This window comes from Cucumis sativus, chromosome 4 (genome assembly GCF_000004075.3).
Source record: "Cucumis sativus cultivar 9930 chromosome 4, Cucumber_9930_V3, whole genome shotgun sequence".
Taxonomy (NCBI): Eukaryota; Viridiplantae; Streptophyta; class Magnoliopsida; order Cucurbitales; family Cucurbitaceae; genus Cucumis; species Cucumis sativus.
This window is the reverse complement of record NC_026658.2, coordinates 10277121-10299463: the sequence shown is the minus strand read 5'-3', so window position 1 is coordinate 10299463 and position 22343 is coordinate 10277121. Positions and strand designations below refer to the sequence as shown.

The window sequence follows — 22343 nt, the reverse complement described above, 5'->3', positions numbered from 1 at the left end:
ATTCAACTAGAAGTGAACTACAAAAATAGTCCATAAGCAAATCTAGACAAAACATATACTCCGATCTAAATAGTATACACAATCATTAACATTATCTTTTTGTTAATTTAAATTAATCATTAGATTATCATTAGTACTATAGGGCATTCAAAAAAGAAATCTGCGAGTATGATTGAAGGAAACCATTACTCGACAAAGCTTTGGATAAATTCTCAGATAACAAATATGCTATAACAGTAGTAATTCTTTTATATTTGGATGCGTTAAAAGAGGGCAAGGAAGATATACCAAAACCTTCTCCGCCCATCACTGCAACTTTTTAATAATCGTGCATTCCTTCCTCAGTTTTTCTCCCTAAAATTGAGCTCTGCAACACAACAAAAGTGGTGAAGAGTGAGATTAGCTGCCAATCCAGATATACCCGTACTTCTTTTTTTCACTCACTACTGTCATTAGTTTATGAGAAATTGCATCGATCTCAAATGCCACCAAATTTCCTATCCAGTCTAAAGCGACATACTCATCCTCTAATTTGGATCGCCGGCATAATCTGCGCCACCATAGCTCTTGCAGTAATCATAGCAGGCATCGTCATCTTCATCGGCTATGTTACGATCCGCCCTAGGGTACCGTCAATCAGTGTAACCGACGGTCATCTTGAAAGAATCCGAAGCAGTAGAACCGGATTGCTTGAAGTCCAAATGAAGATCGTCGTCCGAGCCGAGAATCAAAATGCTAAAGCACACGCAGGCTTTTCAAAGACGGATTTTGTCCTACTTTTTGACGGAATAGAAATCGCATCACTAGTAGCTCATCGGCCGTTCAAAGTGAACAAAATGAATTACCTGGATTTGCATTTCTTGGTGGAATCATCGGCAATTCCGCTGGATTCAACACAGATGCAGCATCTTAGCTGGTCGCTGAAGAGAGATTTGATACAATTCGATCTGAAAGGAAGCTCGAGAACTCGATGGCGAGTTGGAGTTTTGGGACCGCTCAAGTTCTGGTGCCGATTGGATTGTCACCTCAGGTTTTTCCCGCGCAATGGAAGCTATATCCCCACGCCTTGTTCTTCAAAGCAAAAATAATTCCTTAGCACAAAAAGTCTCGAAATTTGAATTTGGAAATTTTCAATGACAAATGAAACTCACCCGTGAGTCGAGATCGGGTTGGTATAAATACGTATAAACGTTTAGAGCAATATTTTATAAAATATAGTTAATTTTCATATTTTATACCTCGATAGAGTATCATACAGAAGTATACAAATAAATTTTGTTATGTATTGGAAGTTTTAAAAAATGTTCTTGCTATTAATAATTTTTTCAAATAATATTGAAACACTTATACATTTTAGTTCCATTTCATGGTTTTATTTTATTTGGTTGGTTTATGTAACTAAATCTATTAATCTAAAATTGGGGAATGAATAACACAAATTCTTTGAGGCAAAGTGGAGTTGGAACACTGTTAAAAATCTAAGACTTATTGTTATATAGTTGGTAAATTAATTAAATTTCGAAAGAAAATTTAGTGTGGATGAAAAAGAATATGGTAACTTTGTCTTATAACATAGCTAAAACAAACTATAATAAAGTCATGTTAGTTTTTTCTCATTCAAAATTTAACTCTTTTTTACAGTCAAACTAATGTGTAAAAGCACCACTGCAGGTAGTGTAGATCTAGAGAGGCTTGAGCAACTTTTTGCCCACTATATAACATATACATAAAAAAAAAAAACTAATTTCTATTCATATATCATTAGTTGGCCTAATTGTTAATTATTTTTTCAAACTTCACTTTTTACATTTTTTCAGATTTATTTTTATTGAACTATAAAGTTGTTGACAACAAAATTAAACTCCATCTCACTTAGAAAAAACTCATTTCATATTTATTGACAATAAAATTACGTATAGATTGATGGAGGTTAGTGGATGAATTTGTAACCTAAAAGACTAGAGTATTTGATAATATTCAACTCTAATTTAGAATATTCATAATACTTTTCTTTTAATGTCAATATTATATAAAATAAATGTTTCGTTAAAATCTTACGAGAAATAAATATGATGGAACAAAATACTAATGAAGGAAAAAGAGTACATCATTCTATATACGAGGAATTGTAAAAAATAGCAAATTTGACAAAATATTTACAAAAATAGCAAATTTTTTAGATTTTATCAATAATAGATATTGATAGCCACCGATATGCTTCTATAAGTGACATTGATAGACAGTGATAAAAATCTATCAGTAGCTATCACTGGTATAATCTAAAATTTTGTTATTGCTTGTAAATATTTTAATTTATTTTGCTATTTTTAAAAATGTCTCATATATATACTTTAATAATCGTCTATCTTTGTTAGGAAACCACAATGGAATAAACCATAGTCAAGGGGGAAAATGCATTATTTCTACTCCCTTGATGAATACACATCACTTGAATTCTCCAAGTTGTCACATTTCAATATGGTGCACCACCTTTTCAAATGTTGGGGTGAGTAACGCTTTTGTGAATAAGTTTGTCAAGTTGTCTTTTGAATAATTTTATTGAATATCATCATTTGATGCGTTGTCGTCAATTGATAATTTATCTTCATATATAATAACACTATTAGCTAGTTTTGTACCTCATTGTTATTTTAACATGATTTAAAGTAGTTGTTAAGCTGTCATAATATATTTTAGAAAAATCTTCTATAGGATCACAATTAGATACATTATAATAAAATAAATCCATGTAAGCTAACTCTCAAATTAAACCTAACATAGTTGAATTCTACCCGGAAAGATTATTTAATTTTTATGTAATGTAATATAATTAATTACTAAATATACTCTAACATTTAATGCATAAACTAGTAAAGATATAAGTGCACTCATTTCTCAAAATTGTATTTTTTCAAGATCTCAAGTTTTTCGTTATCTTTCCTATATCATGTGATATAATTTTTTTTTCACACGGTTTGCTTTATGCTTTATTTGCTAGCTAAGGAAAAACATATAATCTTACATTAATTTCTTTAGATAAACTTTATTGTCTTTGAAATCTCCTTAGAAGTTTCTACTTGTAAACCCTAAGTTGTGATTTATTTTTAAATCATATGGACAAATATGTGTTATTTTATAGTGTCATATCAACAAAAATTTAATAAGATGATTATACTTGTTTGTAAACTTTTATTATTCTCTGCTACTTAAATCATATGAAATTGATACCTATAATCCTTCGGTGATATAATTATTAATAGATTCACACAAATGTATAATGGCTATATCCACGAGATGCATGTTAATTTTTTTTATTCACAAGCAGATATTTCAGATACACAATCAGATATTTCAGATACACAATCAGATATTGTATCCATTATAGAAGAATGTGTCTCCCCGTATAACCAATACCGGTCTTTACAATGTTATTGTGGAATTTGTCTTGGTATATATAATCCAACCTCATTCTATTTGTTTTTCTAACAAATACTCATATCACGCATGTTTGACATTCTCTAGAGTCTAATGTATGAATTATTAGTTTTCATGATTTGAAAAGTTTTTTTTTATTGTTTCTTTTCACATAAGTCAATCATTTATGTGTCACGACATTGTTCAATATGTCTAATTACATTTTACTTATTTTCGTAAATAATATCGTGAACAACACATTATATGCAAAAATGTTGTCAAGTTATTTAAGTATGGTTCCACCTTTTTGTTGTCATGACATATAATTTTATTGAGATAATTTCTATACTATCCTTATTTACTTTAAGAATGTTACGAGTATTCATATTTAAAATTTATTATAGAATATCCATATTTTTAATTGAGTCATTAACAAACTACTTCTTCTTCTAGGATCTTTATATTTGGAACTCATTTATCTATCACTCGTCAGACGTGTGTAGTAGTGACAACTTGTTACACTACGATATCATTCTTAGACGGTGTTTTTGTAACCACTATATAACTTGATCATTTTCTTATAATTGTAAATGTTTTGTACATGCATCGGACATTTGATTTGTAACATTTCACAAATGAGTTATATTTTGAATTTACAATTCAAAAGTAGTATGTGTGATTGTCAAAATGAAACAATACTTGTTTATTTCATTCAATTGATTTTTCCACCTTTTTTCTTAATTCCTCCCTCTAAATAAACTTTTATATTATGATGTATCATTATAGGTTATATTAATTCTATAAGTAAATTTGAACCTTAGCTTTAAAATTACATCCAACATATATTAACCTGTTGTTCTTTATTTACCGTAAACAAAAAAAGGAACTTAATGAACCTACATATCATAAATTATAACGATATGAGATTAATTGACTAAACTATTTAACCACATTAATCAATATTTGTTATTTGTGTGTACACTCCGGTAAAAAATCACAATTGAATAACTCTTCTTACGGTAGATATATTTATGTGTCCACAGATATAGACCAATAACAGTAAATTAGTCATTCACAAGTTTCCATAACATCAACTAAGTCAAATTACCATTTTACCAATAAATTACTTTGAATCCTTGAATATCAATGCTCCTTTGATATAAACAACAATGCTTATGTTCCAACCAATAAAAAGAAAAAGACGTAAACACGTAAAAAGTTACTAAATTTGAAACATAACACTAAAAGTTTATGTAACACAAAAAACATAAGCCAAAAGTCTCATATCGTTTCACAAAGGAAAAAAAAAAACAAATTTTCTTGTAACCTGGAAGAGAAAAAGAGACATGGCACGTAAATAGTTTGACACTTTTGAATTGATTACTCAAGTTCTATGTCCAAAGTGTTGATTTTGAAAACAACGACACTAACATTTGATTAGTGATATAAACATAACTTACAAACAACATTTTTGTTTTTGGTACGAACAACAAGCATTAACACCAAAGAACGTGTGAGTGACAAAAGCAAAAGATTATATATCTTTAATTTGACAATATAGATATGGTTTCGTATGATTGACATAACCCTAGAAGCGCTCTTGTGAAATGACTCAATCTTAAAAATAAAATTAGTTATTTTCTTTGTGTTTTGCTTTACTAATTCACATAGCATATATAACAATTTATAGAAAGGATTTATGGGTTAAATTAGTTGATTAATACTTAAGCAAGTGAAAGATGATGAAGAAAATGTGGTTGATGCATCACATCTCGTCACACATTAAAGAATAATTAAAATATTTATGAAAAAAGTAAAATTAATGGGGAATTGACAAAAATAGGCCAAAAATGGGGTAGATAAAGACTTTTAGGATTGATTGTAAAAAAGTTGACATTTAGGACAAATTAGAGGTGAAATGACGAAAATACCCTCATTTCAGATTAAACATTTCAGATTAAACATTTCAATTTAAGAACCTGCGAGATGTTTGCGAGATGTCTACCAGATGTTTGTGAGATAAAATAATAATAATAATAAATTGCTAACATCCTTTGAAACATCTCTAAAACAACCTTAAATCAACTTGAAACAATAAAAAATAATATTTGATTTATGCATTTAATATGCAAATATATATACATATAACACAACACAATTCAGATTCGGATTTAAAAAAAATTAAAACAATTAAAACAATTCAGATTCAGATTCAGATTTGGAAAAGAAGGGAGATTCAGATTTGGAAAAGAAAAGCATATTTAGGGTTGATTTAAGGTTGTTTTAGAGATGTTTCAAAGGATGTTAGCAATTTATTATTATTATTATTTTATCTCGCAAACATCTGGTAGACATCTCGCAAACATCTTGCAGACATCTCGCAGGTTCTTAAATTGAAATGTTTAATAATGTTTAATCTGAAATGAGGGTATTTTCTGATAGAACTAAGTCATGCACAGCGGAAAAAGAATCGAATTTCTACCCTAATTGCCACAATTAACATGTAACCATAAACTAATCAAATTAGGGTTTTAAGAAGTATTACCTTTGAAGCTTTCAAAAGGTTTGATGTCTTCTTACCAATTCTACCCGAGACCACCACTAGTACTCAACTGCTATCCTCTAGACAAAGAACCGGGTTGTGGGACCCAATTTTGGTGTAGAAAGTAATGGAGATAAAATGAGATTGGAAGCTTTCTTTTTTCTTTTGTTGAGATGATGAAAATGATAAAAGAGGCAAAAGTCCTTCAACATTTGAAAACACTCTATTTATAGCCTAATTACATGCAAAAATGCATGCAATTCATTGCCAAATCTCAACACCTAATGTTCCACTAACAATTAGTGGAACTTAGTGGGCTAGGTGTCTATATCTCATATAGCCACATATCCCACTAAGAGTTAGTGGGATTATCCAACAAAATGTTGGATTTTCCCACTAACTTAGTCCAAGGGTAAAATGGTCATTAGATTTTTCTAGTCAAAAGTCAAACTTTGACTTTTCTAAGTCAAAAGTCAATATTTTGACTTTTTACCATTTTGTCCGTCTTGACTAATTCCAACCTCCCGAGCATGAATCCGCATTCATTTTTCCAAAATTCAAATCACATTTGAATATAAGGCCGGTCAAAGTTTGACTTTTCAAAGTCAAAAGTCAACATTTTGACTTTTTACTATTTTTGACCAATTCCGAGCTTCTTAGTATGAATCCGCATTCATACTTATAGTATGTAAAACATAAAGCTCTATTTCTAATTAGAAGACCGACGATTATATCACTGTATATGTCGGTTTTCCTTTCTTCTTCAATTCGAACAATTCGACTTATTTCATCACACTGTTCTAAGTTTAATCCATATGAGCTAGCAGAGGAACCTAATGGACCTATAGATCATGGGCTCCAACGATTCAAGATTAACTAGCTAAACTCTTTTAAACCGAGTTAATCAACATTCGTTAACTAACGGGTCATTCCACTAAAGTCCCGTAGTTGCACTCCCTCACTATAGATATATTTGTGTCCATTTGATAAAACCATAATCAGTAAGTTAATCCTTCACAGGTTGCTCGTAACCTTGGCTGGGTCAAAATACCGTTTTACCCCCAAGATTACATCTTGCTCCTTAAGTCCCACTAATCCACTATTGAACAATTGGTTTAAGGTTCAACCTATAAACTTAATCCCTCTCGGGCCAATGAGAGGGTGGGGCCCCTTGTTCAAGACTTGGATTCAGTGCTTAAGAGAGCAACCTATCTACTAACCCTAAAGCGGGTAGGAGTGAATTCCATCTTGTACCCTATGTTCCCAGCTATCCACCCGATCTTACCCCTGAAATGGGAGGCTTATTGGGCCAACGCTGATGAGCTGCCCTCACCTATGCAGATCTAAGGATAATCTCGTGTGAACAGGAGTTCATAGTTAACTCAGGATTAAGACTAAGTTACCTAGGTCATCAATAATTGAGATAGTCAGTTTTAAACAGTAAACGGTGTTATAACGTAAAAATGACTAATTCATGGTTCAGTCTTATGTAAACATTTTACATAGGATGCCCCCACTTTCATGTCTCTACATGAACGATTAGGATCACCTCGTTTGTACTACAAAGTGGGCCGCATCCATAGTTTCTCTAAATAAGGCGCCCAACCTTTATTTCATATACTATAGACTATTTAGGCTATATACTCGAACTTGATCCACGTTTATGTTTACACATAAAGTTCAAGTTTATTCAAAAAATAGCCTTGGAACTTGATTTATTGGATTTAAGATTATAATATTTAATTTCTCAATAACAACTTTATTGAATAGAATATGATTTACAAACTACGAGTTTTAGGACAAAAAATTCCAACATTTTCGTCATTTCACCTCCAATTTATCCTAAATGTCAACTTTTTTACCATCAATCCTAAAAGTAGATCTACCCCATTTTTGGCCTATTTTTGTCAATTCCCCAAAATTAATTTGACCTACAAAAACGTAATGGAACAATTTAACGTAAAAGTATGATTCATATTAATAAGGTTAAAATCCTTTGTATAAATTGAACATAAGAAAGCATAAATAACGTAGAAGAATTTAAAAAAGGTTAGGAATATAAAGAAAGCAGCTAAAGCGGCAGCACACAAGCTTCGTTAACGCTGAACTTTTCCTCCTTATCGAACTCGTCACCATTTCTCAAACGTGTCCATCATGGAGTTGCCTTCAATTTCCACATGCCATTTTCTCTTCTATCTCACTATTTCTCTCCCATGCAGACTGTCCCTCTCTCTACTTCTGCCTTTTACCTGCGATTCTTCGGTTCCCTACTCTAATTCGTCTACATTTCTCCTTTTACTGTAAGCTTTTCCTTCACTTCATTCCATTAATCTCCTTTACTCCTTTTTATTTGCTTCGTCTTTTATCCTTTATGATTTAGCAATGGTGTCTGTAATCTGAATATGAGCAATCGCACTTTATTCGCTTAGGTTCATTGGGTTCTTTTTTTTTTTTTTTTTTTGCGTGTGTGTGATGTAACCAAATCCAAGAGGTGGATAACGTAGAGGGAAGGCAAAATTGATGAACGGACACTCGATAATTGATTTTTGGCGTGATTTTCTCCCTTAATCTTTACTTGTATCTGTTACTGTTTTTTTTTTTTTTCAGTAAAATCATTTTTTGTCAAGATTCGGAAGATTTTGGAGTTGCTTTGTATAAGGAATCGAATCCCATCATTTTTGTTTGAAATTATTGTCGTTTTGTTTCTCCCGGTGGTGTAGTCTGAAACTGGGGAATAATATTCATGCTAGTTTATTCTTTTGTCTCTTATGTTAAGATTCAGTTAGTAAAAAGGTTCGTTGTCATACATTTGTTCTGAAGTTCTTCTTATCTTAGTGAATAGCTTTCCATGAAAATTTGGTATCGACTTCTTACCTGCTCAATTGATTTGCTAAATGGCTTCCTCGGTGCCAGTTTGGTTGAAGGGATTTGTTTGTTTTGCAGAATTGGGGTTCATAAATCTGGTTACAGCTTCAGAAAAATCTTTGGCATGTAGTTCAGCAACAAAGGTAGTGGTACTGGTGGGTTCAATGGCTTTTCTTTCAGAATTCCTGAATACTACAATATTGTTGGTCACGAGGCCTTTCTCGTTTTTCATGCGTACATGCTCATTTATCTTGAAAACCTTTGTTGTTGTTGTTCAAACTTGGTTGGAGCTGTTGAAGACCTCGGTCAGTCTTCACTTGAACATATTTTGGACAACTTTGATGTGGATAATCGCAATTGTCTCTCTTCCTGGACGAATTTTAGCTGCTTTACGGAGGGAAAGGCAGGTTAGCCCTCTCGCTCTATTGTTTCTTGATTGTCATCTGTGCTTTTTCAATAATGATGTATTTTGTTTCTGTCTTTCTTTTCTCTGTTTTTTATTATAGGTTTGTCTCTGTGGAAAATATGTATAAAGCAAAATATTCTTCAACTTACGGCAGTAGGAGTTTCATTTTGATGACTTTCATTTGCTTGCAAGTAGGAGTTAACTGAGTACTCAAACTTCTTTGAACTAGTATTTTTTAGCCATAAATGGGTATGATATTAAAGTGAAAAAATTTGGAACGATCAAATAATTACGATTGTTTCTAGAGATCAGATTTTAGTATAGAATCCTTAAGATTCTAAAGCAAAAATATTATGTTAGTAAGGTGTTTAAGACTGCGAAAGGATGGAGAATTACCATTGAGTTCTTTGCAGCCTGAGTTATTGAACAATAGTTTGAACTATTTTACTTATCACCATCAGTTGGAGAAGTGTAGTTCAACATTTTGTTTGTCCATTTTCATTCATCGGTCTCAAGTGACTGTAGTTGAAAGTTCATATGATTGACAATTGAATTTTTTCTGGTTATGTGGATTGGTGGCTTTTGGGAGCTTTACTAGTTTCAGTCGATAAGTGATTGAAGTAAAGGAGTATCACATAGGCTACTTGGGCAGATTCTACAAAATTTGCTTTTCCCTTTATATCCTTGATAATGGTTGATTTCATGCAGTTGCAACAATATTTGCAATTTCTGGAAATCAAGTTTGATAATGTTTTGTGGGAAAGAAAGGAGCTCCAAAAACAATTCCAGGCTGCTATGAAAGAGCATAAGATGATGGAATTGATGTTGGACGAACTTGAAATGATACATGAAAAGGCGACCAACAAGATTGCACTCTTAGAAAGTGAGGTAATGATCTATCTATCTCCTTTACTAAATGTTATAGATTACATTGTGGATGGGTGAAACTGAGAGCAAGTATCATAGTTTACTATAAGAAGGGGCAGGAGAAATTTATGCAGTTGTTAAAGGTGAGGTTGAACTTTGACATAAAACTTGGTTTGCTTTTTATGAGTTGAAAGTTTGCATGTCGGTTAAGAACTGAGTGATGAACTCCATACAGTGCATTAACAAATAAAATCTCTCTCTCTCTCTACATAGATACACACACACATATATCTCTCTCTCACACACACACACAGTTTGCAGTTATATATGAATCTATCTTTTAGACGTTAGAATGTCTCGCAACACTGTTTGCAGTTCTGTTGACCCATCGTCCATGTGTAACCTGATCAAGTTAGTGTGATCTCTCTTAGAATGATATTAACACCGAATTGTGTTGACGAGTGCTATAGAACATTAGATATAAATTGACTCCGAGAAATGATTTTTTTTTCTATGGTTGAGAAACTGGCTTAAAAATACCAGGAGAAAGCTATGCTTGTGTTGAATTTGAACCATGTGGTTCTAAATTATGATATGCAATGGTGTGTGCTACTGTTACTCAGTTGTGATATTTCAAGTAATTAGCAGCAAATGTTTTACAGTAAGCCAAGAGAACTACCAGTTCAAATTTTTACAACAAAATATGCATATCCAGGACCAATGGCGAACCCAAAATATTATTGGCGGGGGCTTTATAGATTAGTAAAAAGAATCAGGAAAAAATTGTAAGGAGTGGGGCTTGAACTTGGTCTCGAAGGGGCTGAAAGACAATTTTACTACTAGGCTAACTTCTTGAATTGATATTATTTCAGTTTTTTATATATATATGTAATATAAAGAGTATAAAGTTGAGGGGGCTCGATTTCCCGGTCCTATGCTAAATCCTCCAGTGTTCAGGACTCATACTAGGTTTTTTTTTTCACCTTAGCATGTTTTTCCTAAATTTATTCAAAATCATACGGTGTAGTTTTTTCTTTCAGTCTTGACATGTTTTTTCCTAAATTTAATTAAAATCACAAGATGAACCATATTCTATGAAATTAGATTAGAATAATTATTTAAGTCTACTCCTAGTTACTTCGGAAGTTCATTTGTCTCTCAAGTTGTATTGCCAAGGTTGTAACTGGTTCCTGTGGTTGAGCTGTAATTAGTTATGCTTATGTAAGTACGAATTAGTTTGTTCTTTTATTTTCCTTATGATTGATTTTCTTATTTAAGGAGCTTATATAAGGGTTGTAAAGCATCGTTTATAAATCAACAGCACTTTCCCCCACGCATCATGTCCATGATTTCTCTATGGTGTGAATTAAGGTTGGTTGTGTGTACTGACTTGCAAGATGGGATGTTTAATTGTTTGCTAGTCCTTCGAGTTTTGCTGCTTAACTACGATATAGCTAAGTTTTAAAGTATTTGTGGACCGCTCATTAAAATCATTTACTGCACCCATCATTTTTCTCGGACGATTGCTCTTTATTTTTTCCACCTTTGGATAAATTCTCAGATAACAAATATTGCTCTTAGCTATCTTATTTAGAAAAAGAGTACAGACTAGGCCATGAACAATGTATATAGGATGCAAAAACTTCATTTCATGCGGAGATTTACGTCCTAGCCTTGACTGTATTCTTCTTACGTGTAATTTTAGTATTGTTCTATCATATGTTAACTGTAGTTTAGCAACATCACTTACTTCAAATAAACAGATTGCTGTTATTTGATTCAACAGATGCAGCAATTGAGGAACCAAAATCTTCGACTGCAGGAAATTAAGGGTAAGGATTATTGGAGCTTAAAAGGACTTGATGTTAAAAGTGAAGCACAAAAAACTGGCAGAGTTGACAGGGACATTACCTATGGTATCTCATCATGCTCATCCCGCTCCAGTAGCAGCAGCATTGTTCAAGACCTCTGTCAAATTGATGCTTTAAAAGATGCTAGTATATCTAAAGAAAAATTGATCAAAATCTTAGAATCTGGGTTAAAATCTGGGGTGCTCATCCATTCTCATACTGAAATCCTATCAAAAGATGAATATGTCACTCAACTTCTTGATGAGCAAAGGGAGGTTGCAATGTCCAGAAGTCTATTCAGTACTCTATTGTCACTTTTGGTTGGAGTGATTATATGGGAAGCTGAAGAGCCTCACTTGTGTCTTGTAGTGGCTCTCATGTTTGTTGTTAGCATCTCGTTGAAGAGTGTAGTTGAGTTTTTCACGACTATTAAGAATAAACCTGCTTTGGATGCTGTTGCTCTTTTGAGCTTCAACTGGTTCGTGCTTGGAATACTAGCCTACCCAACACTGCCAAATATTTCTCGTTTTCTTGCTCGTTTTCTTGCTCCTTTGGCCTCAAGGGTTGTTGAATGGTTCGGTTTCTCCATTTCCTGACTTGATCAGAACTGCTTGGCTCAGCAAGCAGCAAATCGAGAGGTACATCACCTTATACCACCAGACAGACATTAGATCATAAAACTTTATCTTCTAGTTGTGAATTCTCTACTTAGCATGTGATATAGAGGTTTTAAAGAAGTTTTTTCGTCTTCATCATGATTTCGTTCTATAAACATGGGAGTTTCATGATTTTTTGAATTTTTTATACTTGAAGATGTGGATGCTAGAGTGTTTTTTTAGGGTCGTTTATATCATGTAAATAGGTAAAACTTTCTACTTGAATCTAACTTATCGGTTCTCTTTTTGTACGAATGATTGGTTTGTTGTTTACATTGCAATGATTATAAGTTGTTTTGAAAAAAATGTAGTTTTTACTAACTCGTTGGTTAGCTAGCTTTTAAAGATTGACGTATGCTTGCTAGCTTTTAAAGATTGACGTATGCTTTTCCTTTTTCAACATGTGGCGTGGAGGGACTTTGAACACTGCACTTTTGCACCTTTGATCTTTTGGTCGATGGTAATTGTCTTAACTAGTTGAGCTATATTTTATATTTTATTAACCCTACCAAGTAGGTAGAAGGGTTTTATATGCACCTTTGATCTTTTGGTCGATGGTAATTGTTTAACTAGTTGAGCTATATTTTATATTTTATTAACCCTACCAAGTAGGTAGAAGGGTTTTAAATGGTTGTGTCAGACAAAATTTTAAAAAAAGAAAGAAGAAAAGAAGAAAAGAGAGGTTGACTGTTTAGAACGTTTTATTTTACTTTTGTTCTTGAAACCAGAGAGTTAATTATGTGACATACTTCCGTTGCCCATGCTTAAAATTATTTTAAACGTACAAGTCAACTATTGATATTTTTCTTGGAACAATGTAAATGTTCTTGTATTTTAAAAAATTATGCCTCATTGTATCTATGTTGTGTCTATATCAGTACCTTTGTTGGCCTACATGGATCAAGTTTGGGTGGTTTATGGTTGTCAATAATAAAAAAACCACATGATGGAAAGCTCCCCTTTGAGAGGTAGAAGTATATTCATATTCAAGGCCTAATGGAACTCTAAATTGATCTTAAAGTTGGTTTTGAATAGAAGGAAAAAATTGTGTGGCTGGGGTCTGCCCACTTTTTCTTTTATATATATGTATGTATGTATGTATGTATTTACGTACATACGTCCATCGAAACTTTTTTATGCTCTGAATTATTGGTCGAGTTGAAGTGTCATCATCAATCAGGTTCTAACTTTTTTTTTCTCTCTTGTTAGTTCTTTTGATGGTGATGATTTGTTCGACAGATATTTCGAATCCTGAAGTAAGATTAGTCCTTATTCACAGGGTTAACTGCATCATTCAGTAAACTATACGTTTTATTACGAGTTAAGTTGGTGTGTTTGTAGTCAGGAATAAATTGTATAAATTTTTCTATGGTATTTTGCATAAATTTTTCTATGGTATTCTGTTAGATAATGAAGTGAGGCATTGTCCTTCTCACTCACACCATATCTAAAAGGATCTCATTGAAATCTTTTGAGATGTTAATTGTAAATTATGTATTTAGACGGGTCACATTTTGTCAACGGGTGATATATTATTATTCTACTGATAAGACGACGATAGAAAAGGTTATTAGAGGATACTAGATTGCGTGTCCATATCAAACCTCTAGATCGCGTGTCCATATCAAATAAGAATATTTTCCTGTTACCCCCTTCAAAAGAAGGGATAAAAACAATGGCAAAATGTGATGGCCTTGAATAAAGGGAGTGTGCACCATTTCAAGAAAGTTTATTTTATATTGGGGACCAGCCTATGCCAAAATAGCCTTCTTATATTATATACATATGTATATTCTTATTCTTTTGATATTGTATTATACCTTTGAATTGGTAATTTAATCACTATCTTATGTATTGCATGTTATCTTTGGTATTTGTTTTTATTTTCTGTGTTGGAGTGTTTGTTTAATTTAGTTTTTAAAAGAATAGTTGTTGTTGTTATTAATTTGTAACTTTCTTTTTTATTGTTGCAATCATTTAAAAATAATATATACTTTTAATAGATTTTATTTTAAGGTAATGTGTTAGGTTGGTTTTAAACAAAGAGAACATGAAAATTTGTATAGTTATAAAAGATAAAAAAAAATTGGATGATGAGTTAAGCAAGTTTGTCCTTTAAAACGCCTTATTGGATTTGATGTCATCCGCCAATTGCCGATACAGAGGAACATTGTACAAGTCCCAAACGCGTTGAGGTACATTGCATTGATCGACTTGTTTCAAGACGGTTTTATTCTGTTTTTTCTTTATAGAGAAAATAAAAATAAAAACTTGTTATTATTTGTGTTCGATCTTCACTCGTAATAGATATAGTTAATAGTAAATATTTTAAGTACTTTCTTTTATTATTTAAAATAATACCCGCACAATTTGTTAGACAAAATGTTTTTTTTTAGAATGGTTGCGTAATGAACTAATATTTTGTTTAGTAATCTTTTGCATTAGATATTAGATATATAAGAGTAGACCTGTAAGCATGGCAAATTTGAATTGTGCAAGGTGTTTCAAATGAGGGTAGAGATTAAAAGAAGCAATGCATTTTAAATCAAAACCATAAAGTTCTATTATAATTTTGGGTTTGGTAGGGTTAAACTAATGGGAAACTGGAAATAGAAAAACAAAAAGGGGACTAAAAAGTCAATAGGTAAAATAATTGAGACAGAAATTGCAATGTGAATTGCTTGACAACTTCCATCACATTACATCTTTTTAAACCCTTTTTCAAAGTCATCATCTTTGGGTTTTTTTTCCTATTTTTCACTATAAATATCTTTCACTCTTGTTTTTCTAAATATTTTGTTTATATATAAGTAAATGTTACAGTTTCACCCTCCAAACTTGTTGAAAGGTTAAAATTTGATCCTCCATCTACAACAATTATAAAAATTGAAATATGTAAGTAATAAAAAATTTAACTCTTAAACTTATATAATCCAATATAATTTATACAATTTTAAACTTTGGATAAGTTTGTATAATAGTTTTTGCAATTTGCATATCCTTTTTATTGTCCTCATTTCATTGTTTTGATATTTACTTTTATGAATTTTTTTATTTGAACTCGAGACCTCTTGTCCACTAGAACATATAGGTGTCAATTGAGCTGAGCTCATGTGAGCGTGAATACCATAATTCATTTGTTTTGTTATCCACATTTTAATTAAAAGTGTTTTTAAATCTCAATTCAATTTAAAAACTTTCAAAAGTTGAATTCGTTTCTAATTTAACTAAACCAATTTGGAGAAAATTGAAAAAGTATATGAAAGAAATGGTAGGAAAGAAAATATGACGGTAAAAAACAAATAGCTTAAAATAAATTCATATTGGCAAAAAGGCTTATTATTATTTGTAGATTAAACTGCAAATTTTGTGTATTAAGGATTTTATTTCAATTATGTGTATAATAACAAACATATTATTTTAACTTTCATTTTTTATCAAATAAGACTTTGATATTCGTAGCTTCGACTTCTCAAAGTCAGTAAATGTATGGTACGTAAATTTAACTTCATATTTATTAAGTCGTTAGGTTTTCAATTTTTTTTCCTTTTTAATGGTTGATCAGTTCAACGATGGTAAGACATATTTGAAATTAAAGTATGTTAATAACCACGTCCTCTAATTCAAAAACTTCTTTACCCTCACGAGTCATGTATAGCTCATGCTTAAAGTTAATTTACAAATTGAACTTATACACTACAACAAAAAAATATCTATTATGACAGCTGTGTACATCTCAAAATTGAAATAGTGGAAAAAAACTGTCACAAAAGCTAAAAATTCGCGTTTTTGACGAAAAAATATGAAATTTTTTTAATTTTACTTTTTGCAACAGTTATTCGTTGTGATAAAAGATATAGAAAAATGTTGTTGTTGTAGATCAATTTTTGTTGGAGTGATAATATTAATTGTGTTTGAAACTTCATAATGGATTTTCTAAGTGTTTGATGCGAAACATAAGCAACTTTTGAAAAGGTAACAGTTAAAAGTACTTTCAAGTGTATTGTTTTAAACAATTACAAAAAAAAGAAAAAAGTTTAAATAATATTGATTTAATTGCTATCTTCATGTAATGTATTTCAAACAATTCTGAAAATAAACATAGAAAATATATCACTTCTAAATTTTTAAAAAATTGTATTTTAATAATTATATCCATCTAAACTCTAAATTTTGTCAAAATTATTAATTTAAACTTCAAACTAATAATTATGTTTTATTATAATACATTTATAAAAGATAAAATTATGAAAATTTAAAATTTAAATCAATCTATTCATGAAGGTTTAGAGTCTAATTTGATATAACTATTAGTTATTTTGAATTAAGTTGATAGAAAATATAAAACTGAGTCGAGATTAATACAATTACTAACAGAAATGGCCCAAAGTATAGAATTGAAAATTGAGAAATGAAAATATGAGCATGTTAGATAGAGAGAGAGAGAATCTTTACATTTGAAATCAATTGAAGAAGAGACCACACCAGTTAATTCTATGGACCTTACCATTTTATTTATTCAATCATACAAATTATATTATTATTATATTCACTTTTATTTTACCCATTCTTTTTTTTATATATATAAAGATTAAGCAGAAAAAAAAAAAGGTATCTGTCTTTATCCGATATATATTATAATCTTAAATTAATAATTGTATCAATTTCAATTAGGACGTGTATCGAGTTAGCCCATAAACTTATATAAATGTATCAATTTAAAATCCTTCTCATTATGTTATATTTTAAAAGTTAATCGTTTCAAAAATATCTATTTTAATCTATACTATCTCAATGTGGTTACGTTGATAAACATTTGCTTTCTACTTTTACCTTCAAAAGTTCAAAGGTTAGTAATGTAATTTTATATTTAAGTTATTGAAAATAAAGTTTATATATCATGTACATTTGATTGGTTATTTCTATTAGGATCTATTATATTAGGTATAATGCTATGCCTTTATAAATAGTAAATTTCAAAAGTAATAAATTTTACAAAATGTATAAAATCTAAAATTTTGCTACGTCGTGTAAATATTTTACTTTATTTTATTATTTTTAAAAATGTTCCTATTCTAAAATTATATATCGTAACAAAATTGATTTGTGTGTTTCCACATCACCCCTTTTAATTTCATTAAAATTATTATATAATACAAAATTAAAACTTCGTGCTAGTATTTACAAATATGATAAAATGTCGACCGTCTTATCTATAATAGACTGTAATAAATCGTGATAGACTATTATCTCTCTATTGTACAAATAGACATAAATGATGGTTTAATTTATCATATATATATATTATGATATTTTGTTATATTTGTAACGATTTTTTAAATATTTTGTTACAAAATAATATGAGGTTGCTAATATTGTTTGGTTAGAAGAACCAATAAATTAAAAAGTTTGGTTAAAATCGAGTAATTTAAAAAGGACTAACATTGAATTGAAATTTGATTATGGGCAAGAAGCTAGATATAGCAGTATTTAATATAGCTTTTATATAACAAGCTCAAGTACCACAACAATACTACTCATCTATTTAAGCTCCTCTTTGTTTCATTGCAATTCAATACTTTTTTAAACAAATAAATACTACTTATTATTATTAAGTAAAAATAAGTTATTATTCTATAAAATTATAAATTAATGATAGATAAATAAATAAATAAATTTGGATTGAAGCCACATATTTGTATTATGTCATATGTCAATAAAAATAATTTATTTTTAATTATTTGAATCTTATTTTAAAATTAATTAATTTGTTGTCACTCATTAGGAATCTCATCTCACACTATTACTATTAATAAACAATACTTAGTTGCGACCATCTCTATATTAAACAATTATTCAAATTAATACTTTCTTTAATAATAATAATAACTCAACTAATTAATGTTTAGAATCATAACCATCTCAACTAATTAAACTAATAGCTTCTTACAATTTTGCTTAATATTTTAAAAACTAAATGGTTACCAAATACACAACTAACAATTCTATAATACTTTTTCTCTTTCTTCCATCAACCGTAATATTCCACTAAAAATATTAGGAATTTTTGATCGAAAAATACAGTAATCTATCTTGTACCCATCATAAGTTATTCTTGTTAATTTGGCACGATTGATCTTAAGATTAATTTATTATATAGATGTAAAGTAATTATGCTAACAAAAATAAATAAAATAACATTGGTAAGCCTATCAGTATTTATAATTGATAAAATCTATTTTTTTTTTATATTTTTAAAGTATTTTCAGTAAATTTATCATTTATTTCGAACAATAATATTCAATTACATTTAGAGGCTTAAATACAAGTTAATTGTACGAGAGGTGGTGGATGAAATTCCAACAAGTGTAAGTTCTGTAACAATAATGCTAATCGTCAATTAAAGAGGGTAATATTTATTTTCTTCTTAAGATCTTAAATCGTTACAAAACTTAATACATATTATAGGTTAATTGAACTATATTAATGTCAATATGGTACTAAAATGAATAATATTTTTTAAATTTCACTGTGATTGTGATTATAACATATGTTCGATTATTGCTCATAGTGATATAAAAACAAACACATGGTCTATTATGGTCCAAACCCATCAATTAACGTCCCCATCCAAATTCATTATACACGAAATTCAAATTTTCATAACTATGCTACTTTTTAGTTAAGGGTAATTTTATAGTACTAAAGTAGTATTAAAAAAAAAATACCAACTCCATTAATTACATGACGTAAAAGAAATATTTAAGAACGATATGATATGTGAACAAAATAATATATTGTTTAACGACGTGTAATATGCAAAATAAAAAGAAATATGTATCTTATAATCTACAGTATTACTAACTACGCACACAAACTACAAATCCACCTCTTTATCATATGAACAGTTAGAAATGATGTACTTAATTCATACATTAATTGAGCAAATTTACGAGCTCAAATTCTATTTTTTTTACTAAAAGAAAGAAAAGAAAAAGGTGAGTTTTCTCTTAAAACTAAAATAGGTTTAGGTTGATTAGAGAAAAAAATTCCATTAATTAAATTTTTTGTTTGGTAAAAAACTTATTAGTAATATTTGAAAATTAAAATTAATAATAAAGAGAGTGAGAGTATAAAATTAGTAATATTTGGTTATATTTGAGTGGTTTGTAATAAATAAATGAGGCAATTGAAAAGAATATAAATAAAAATTTATTAATAAAAGTTCCAGCTCATCACCCTCGGTAGAATTAGGGAGAGAAGGCAAGTGGGAACAAAAAAACGCACGTGCATTTACTGTGACTTATTCTGCCAAACACCACGTATGGCATTCTCGTAAATGAATACAAATCCATGCCCTTTTATTCAACTCCTCACGCGGAAGAGAGGCCCCCGCTTCCCTTTCAAAATTTAATTTAATTAAATAAATAACTCTTCTTTTCTTTCTTAGTAGTTATTATTAAAAGTAAAATAAAACGACTGCACCATGCGCCGCTTGAATTGAATCGTCACCGATCCAAAAATCACCCTTGCCACGTGTTCCAATCATATTCGTCTGTCTTCCCTATATATAACCCTCGCATCACGCAATCACTACCCCTACTCCTCCATAGGGTTCCCACTAGCCTTAAATGCCTAACCATTTCTTTCTCTCTTTCTCTCTCTTTTTTTTCACCCTCTTCTCGTCCTTCAACTCTCTCTCTCTCTCTCTCTCTCTCATGGCGATGGCGATTTTTCCCCCCATCTCTGCTCTTTTTTGGTTCAGTCATCGGCGCTCTCTAATTCGCTTGGTGCAGGTCGGGAACTGTTTCGCTTTTTGTTCATCATGATCTCTTGATTGTTGTTCTCTCTTTCAATTTCCTCTGCGTTGTTCAGGGGAAATATATATATATGTGTGTGTGTGTGTAATCGAGCGAATTGGATCCCGCCTTGCATCAACTGAATCCGAGACAGCGATGAAGATTTCATGGATCTAGCATCTTTTACCTGATGCAGTTTTTTGAGGTTTGAATTGTTTTCGTTCTTGTAATTTACTATTAAGATCTGGAAAATCCACCTCTAGGAGCTTCCTTATTCAATTCGAAGGTTTAATTTATTTACTTTGCTTCTGCGCTTTGGATTTTATCAAGCTTTAGATGTTATGTTGCTGGTGAATCAATGCGTGTTTACATGACTTAATTGTTTTGTGCGAGTATCTGGTTTTTTCTTTTTTTTTTTGTCTGTGACTGATTTTGAGGTTTGATTTAGCAGAAATGGAATCGGTTTATGCTATTGCTCGATCTGATGATCTCTCTATTTGAAAAGTAAATAGTAATGGAACTAAAAGTGCTTTCGGTCAATTTGAACAAATCGTTGTTTGTGCAGTGGTCCACGTTTGTGTTATTCGCTTTTCTTGATTCTTCCATTTTGCAATTATTCCATGGATTCACAGTGCGTTTCGAGTAAAGTTTCATTAAACAATGATTCATTTTGGTTGTTTCTTATTATCGTTATTATTTTAATCTCTGTTCTTCCTCCGAATTACTTTTAGATTTAGCATCTTCTTTATCTAACTTACCTTTGCCGTCTGGCACCAACACCGTCGTGGAATCTTTTCCTGTTCCTTTTCCGACCGAGCTCACTTTACTGTACTTTTTATTCTCTATATGTAGTAACTTTTTCTCTGTTCATCTTTCTGAAGATGCTTATCCTTTATCCATTCCAAATTCCCGTTGTTACTCTCTTTGATAGACATTTTTGAAAACCGTTAAAGTCTTTTTTTCCCTTTCAAATGTTCCATTTCGAATCTATCTGTTGATCAACAACACACACAATCGTACTTTTTTTTCACTTTGTGTTCTTCTTTTTCTTAGCCATTATTAATCTGTTTGTTCATCTTGGGAAATTTTATACTAGCTTCTTGTTCCAAACTAGTCAAGTACTTAATTATAAGTATAACTTCATGATGAACTGAATTGCTTTAAATCTGTATCAATTTCTTTTCTATTAGCTTTATCTTCTTCCTTGCATTATTATTACACTATTTTTACCATTAATTTTAGCTAACTGTTTCTTACGGAATCTTCCCATTTCTTCATTTAAAAATGTTACAGTTTTCATCAATCAAATTTTGCGAAGAATTTTTTTTAATAGGATTGTTCGATGTCACAGTGGCTAAATTCAAAATTTAAGGAGCTCAGCAGAAGAAATGGTGGATAATCTGATGAAGGTCAGTCAGCTATATTTGGAGATTTTTGAACTAAATATCTCTCTGTTGCTATGCTAGATAGTAAAGTGTTCTTTCTTCTTAAATGTGGATAATTAGAAATTATGATTTATAATGTACATAGCTTTTAATCGGTTTTATTTTCAAAAGTAAATATAGTTGTAAGATCATAGTCTATTGATGTCTTTTTAAGATCAAAATTTACTAATTTTTTATTGAACCAATTAGAAGTTAAAATACTTACGCCATTTTTATGTCAAAGATCAACAACAGTTTTGGTCATGAATTTTTGACTGAAGGTAGTTTTGAGGGTTGATTTCTTACTAGCAAAATAAATAAAATTCATATAATAACATATTTAAAAATGGGTCGTTCCTTTTTAGGCCGAACAAAAAAACTAAGTCTCGAGTATCACCGTTCGACTTTCGTGGGTAAAAAACTTTAATATTACTCGAAATAAGGCCATAAACATTCGAGACCTTTGACACCATTTTAAGATGAGTTATTCCTTTCTAGGCCATCTCGTTAGCCCTTTTTT

The 22343-nt window shown here is 30.5% G+C and overlaps 1 protein-coding gene and 1 long non-coding RNA gene across 10 annotated transcripts; both read left to right on the top strand.

The window, feature by feature from the left end:
- Positions 1-8019: 8019 nt before the first annotated feature.
- LOC101204571 lies at positions 8020-14327 on the top strand. Of its 9 annotated transcripts, none has more exons than XR_004216332.1 (6): positions 8026-8256; positions 8900-9228; positions 9936-10115; positions 11881-12582; positions 13479-13568; positions 13810-14327. XR_004216332.1 is itself a non-coding variant. In XM_031884769.1 (5 exons), exons 2-4 carry the CDS (start codon positions 8986-8988, stop codon positions 12538-12540), a joined length of 1083 nt encoding a protein of 360 aa, XP_031740629.1. In that variant the 5' UTR covers positions 8026-8256; positions 8900-8985; the 3' UTR covers positions 12541-12582; positions 13810-14327. The 9 variants fall into 9 exon arrangements, 6 of the variants coding, with proteins under 6 accessions (XP_031740631.1, XP_031740629.1, XP_031740628.1 ...); XR_004216330.1 differs by having other exon boundaries at positions 8027-8256; positions 11881-13060; positions 13810-14143; XM_031884769.1 differs by lacking the exon at positions 13479-13568.
- Positions 14328-20210: 5883 nt separating this feature from the next.
- LOC116403180 lies at positions 20211-22013 on the top strand. Its single transcript, XR_004215785.1, has 2 exons — positions 20211-20604; positions 21751-22013. It is a non-coding gene; the product is annotated as an uncharacterized LOC116403180 (long non-coding RNA).
- The last annotated feature ends 330 nt before the right edge of the window (positions 22014-22343 follow it).

Excerpts from the sequence above, each read along its gene's own strand:
- LOC101204571 (XM_031884769.1), top strand. The coding sequence starts at position 8,986 with ATGGCTTTTCTTTCAGAATTCCTGAATACTACAATATTGTTGGTCACG. Across the intron at positions 9,229-9,935 it reads CTTTACGGAGGGAAAGGCAG|TTGCAACAATATTTGCAATT; the intron begins GTTAGCCCTCTC and ends GATTTCATGCAG. Across the intron at positions 10,116-11,880 it reads TTGCACTCTTAGAAAGTGAG|ATGCAGCAATTGAGGAACCA; the intron begins GTAATGATCTAT and ends TTGATTCAACAG.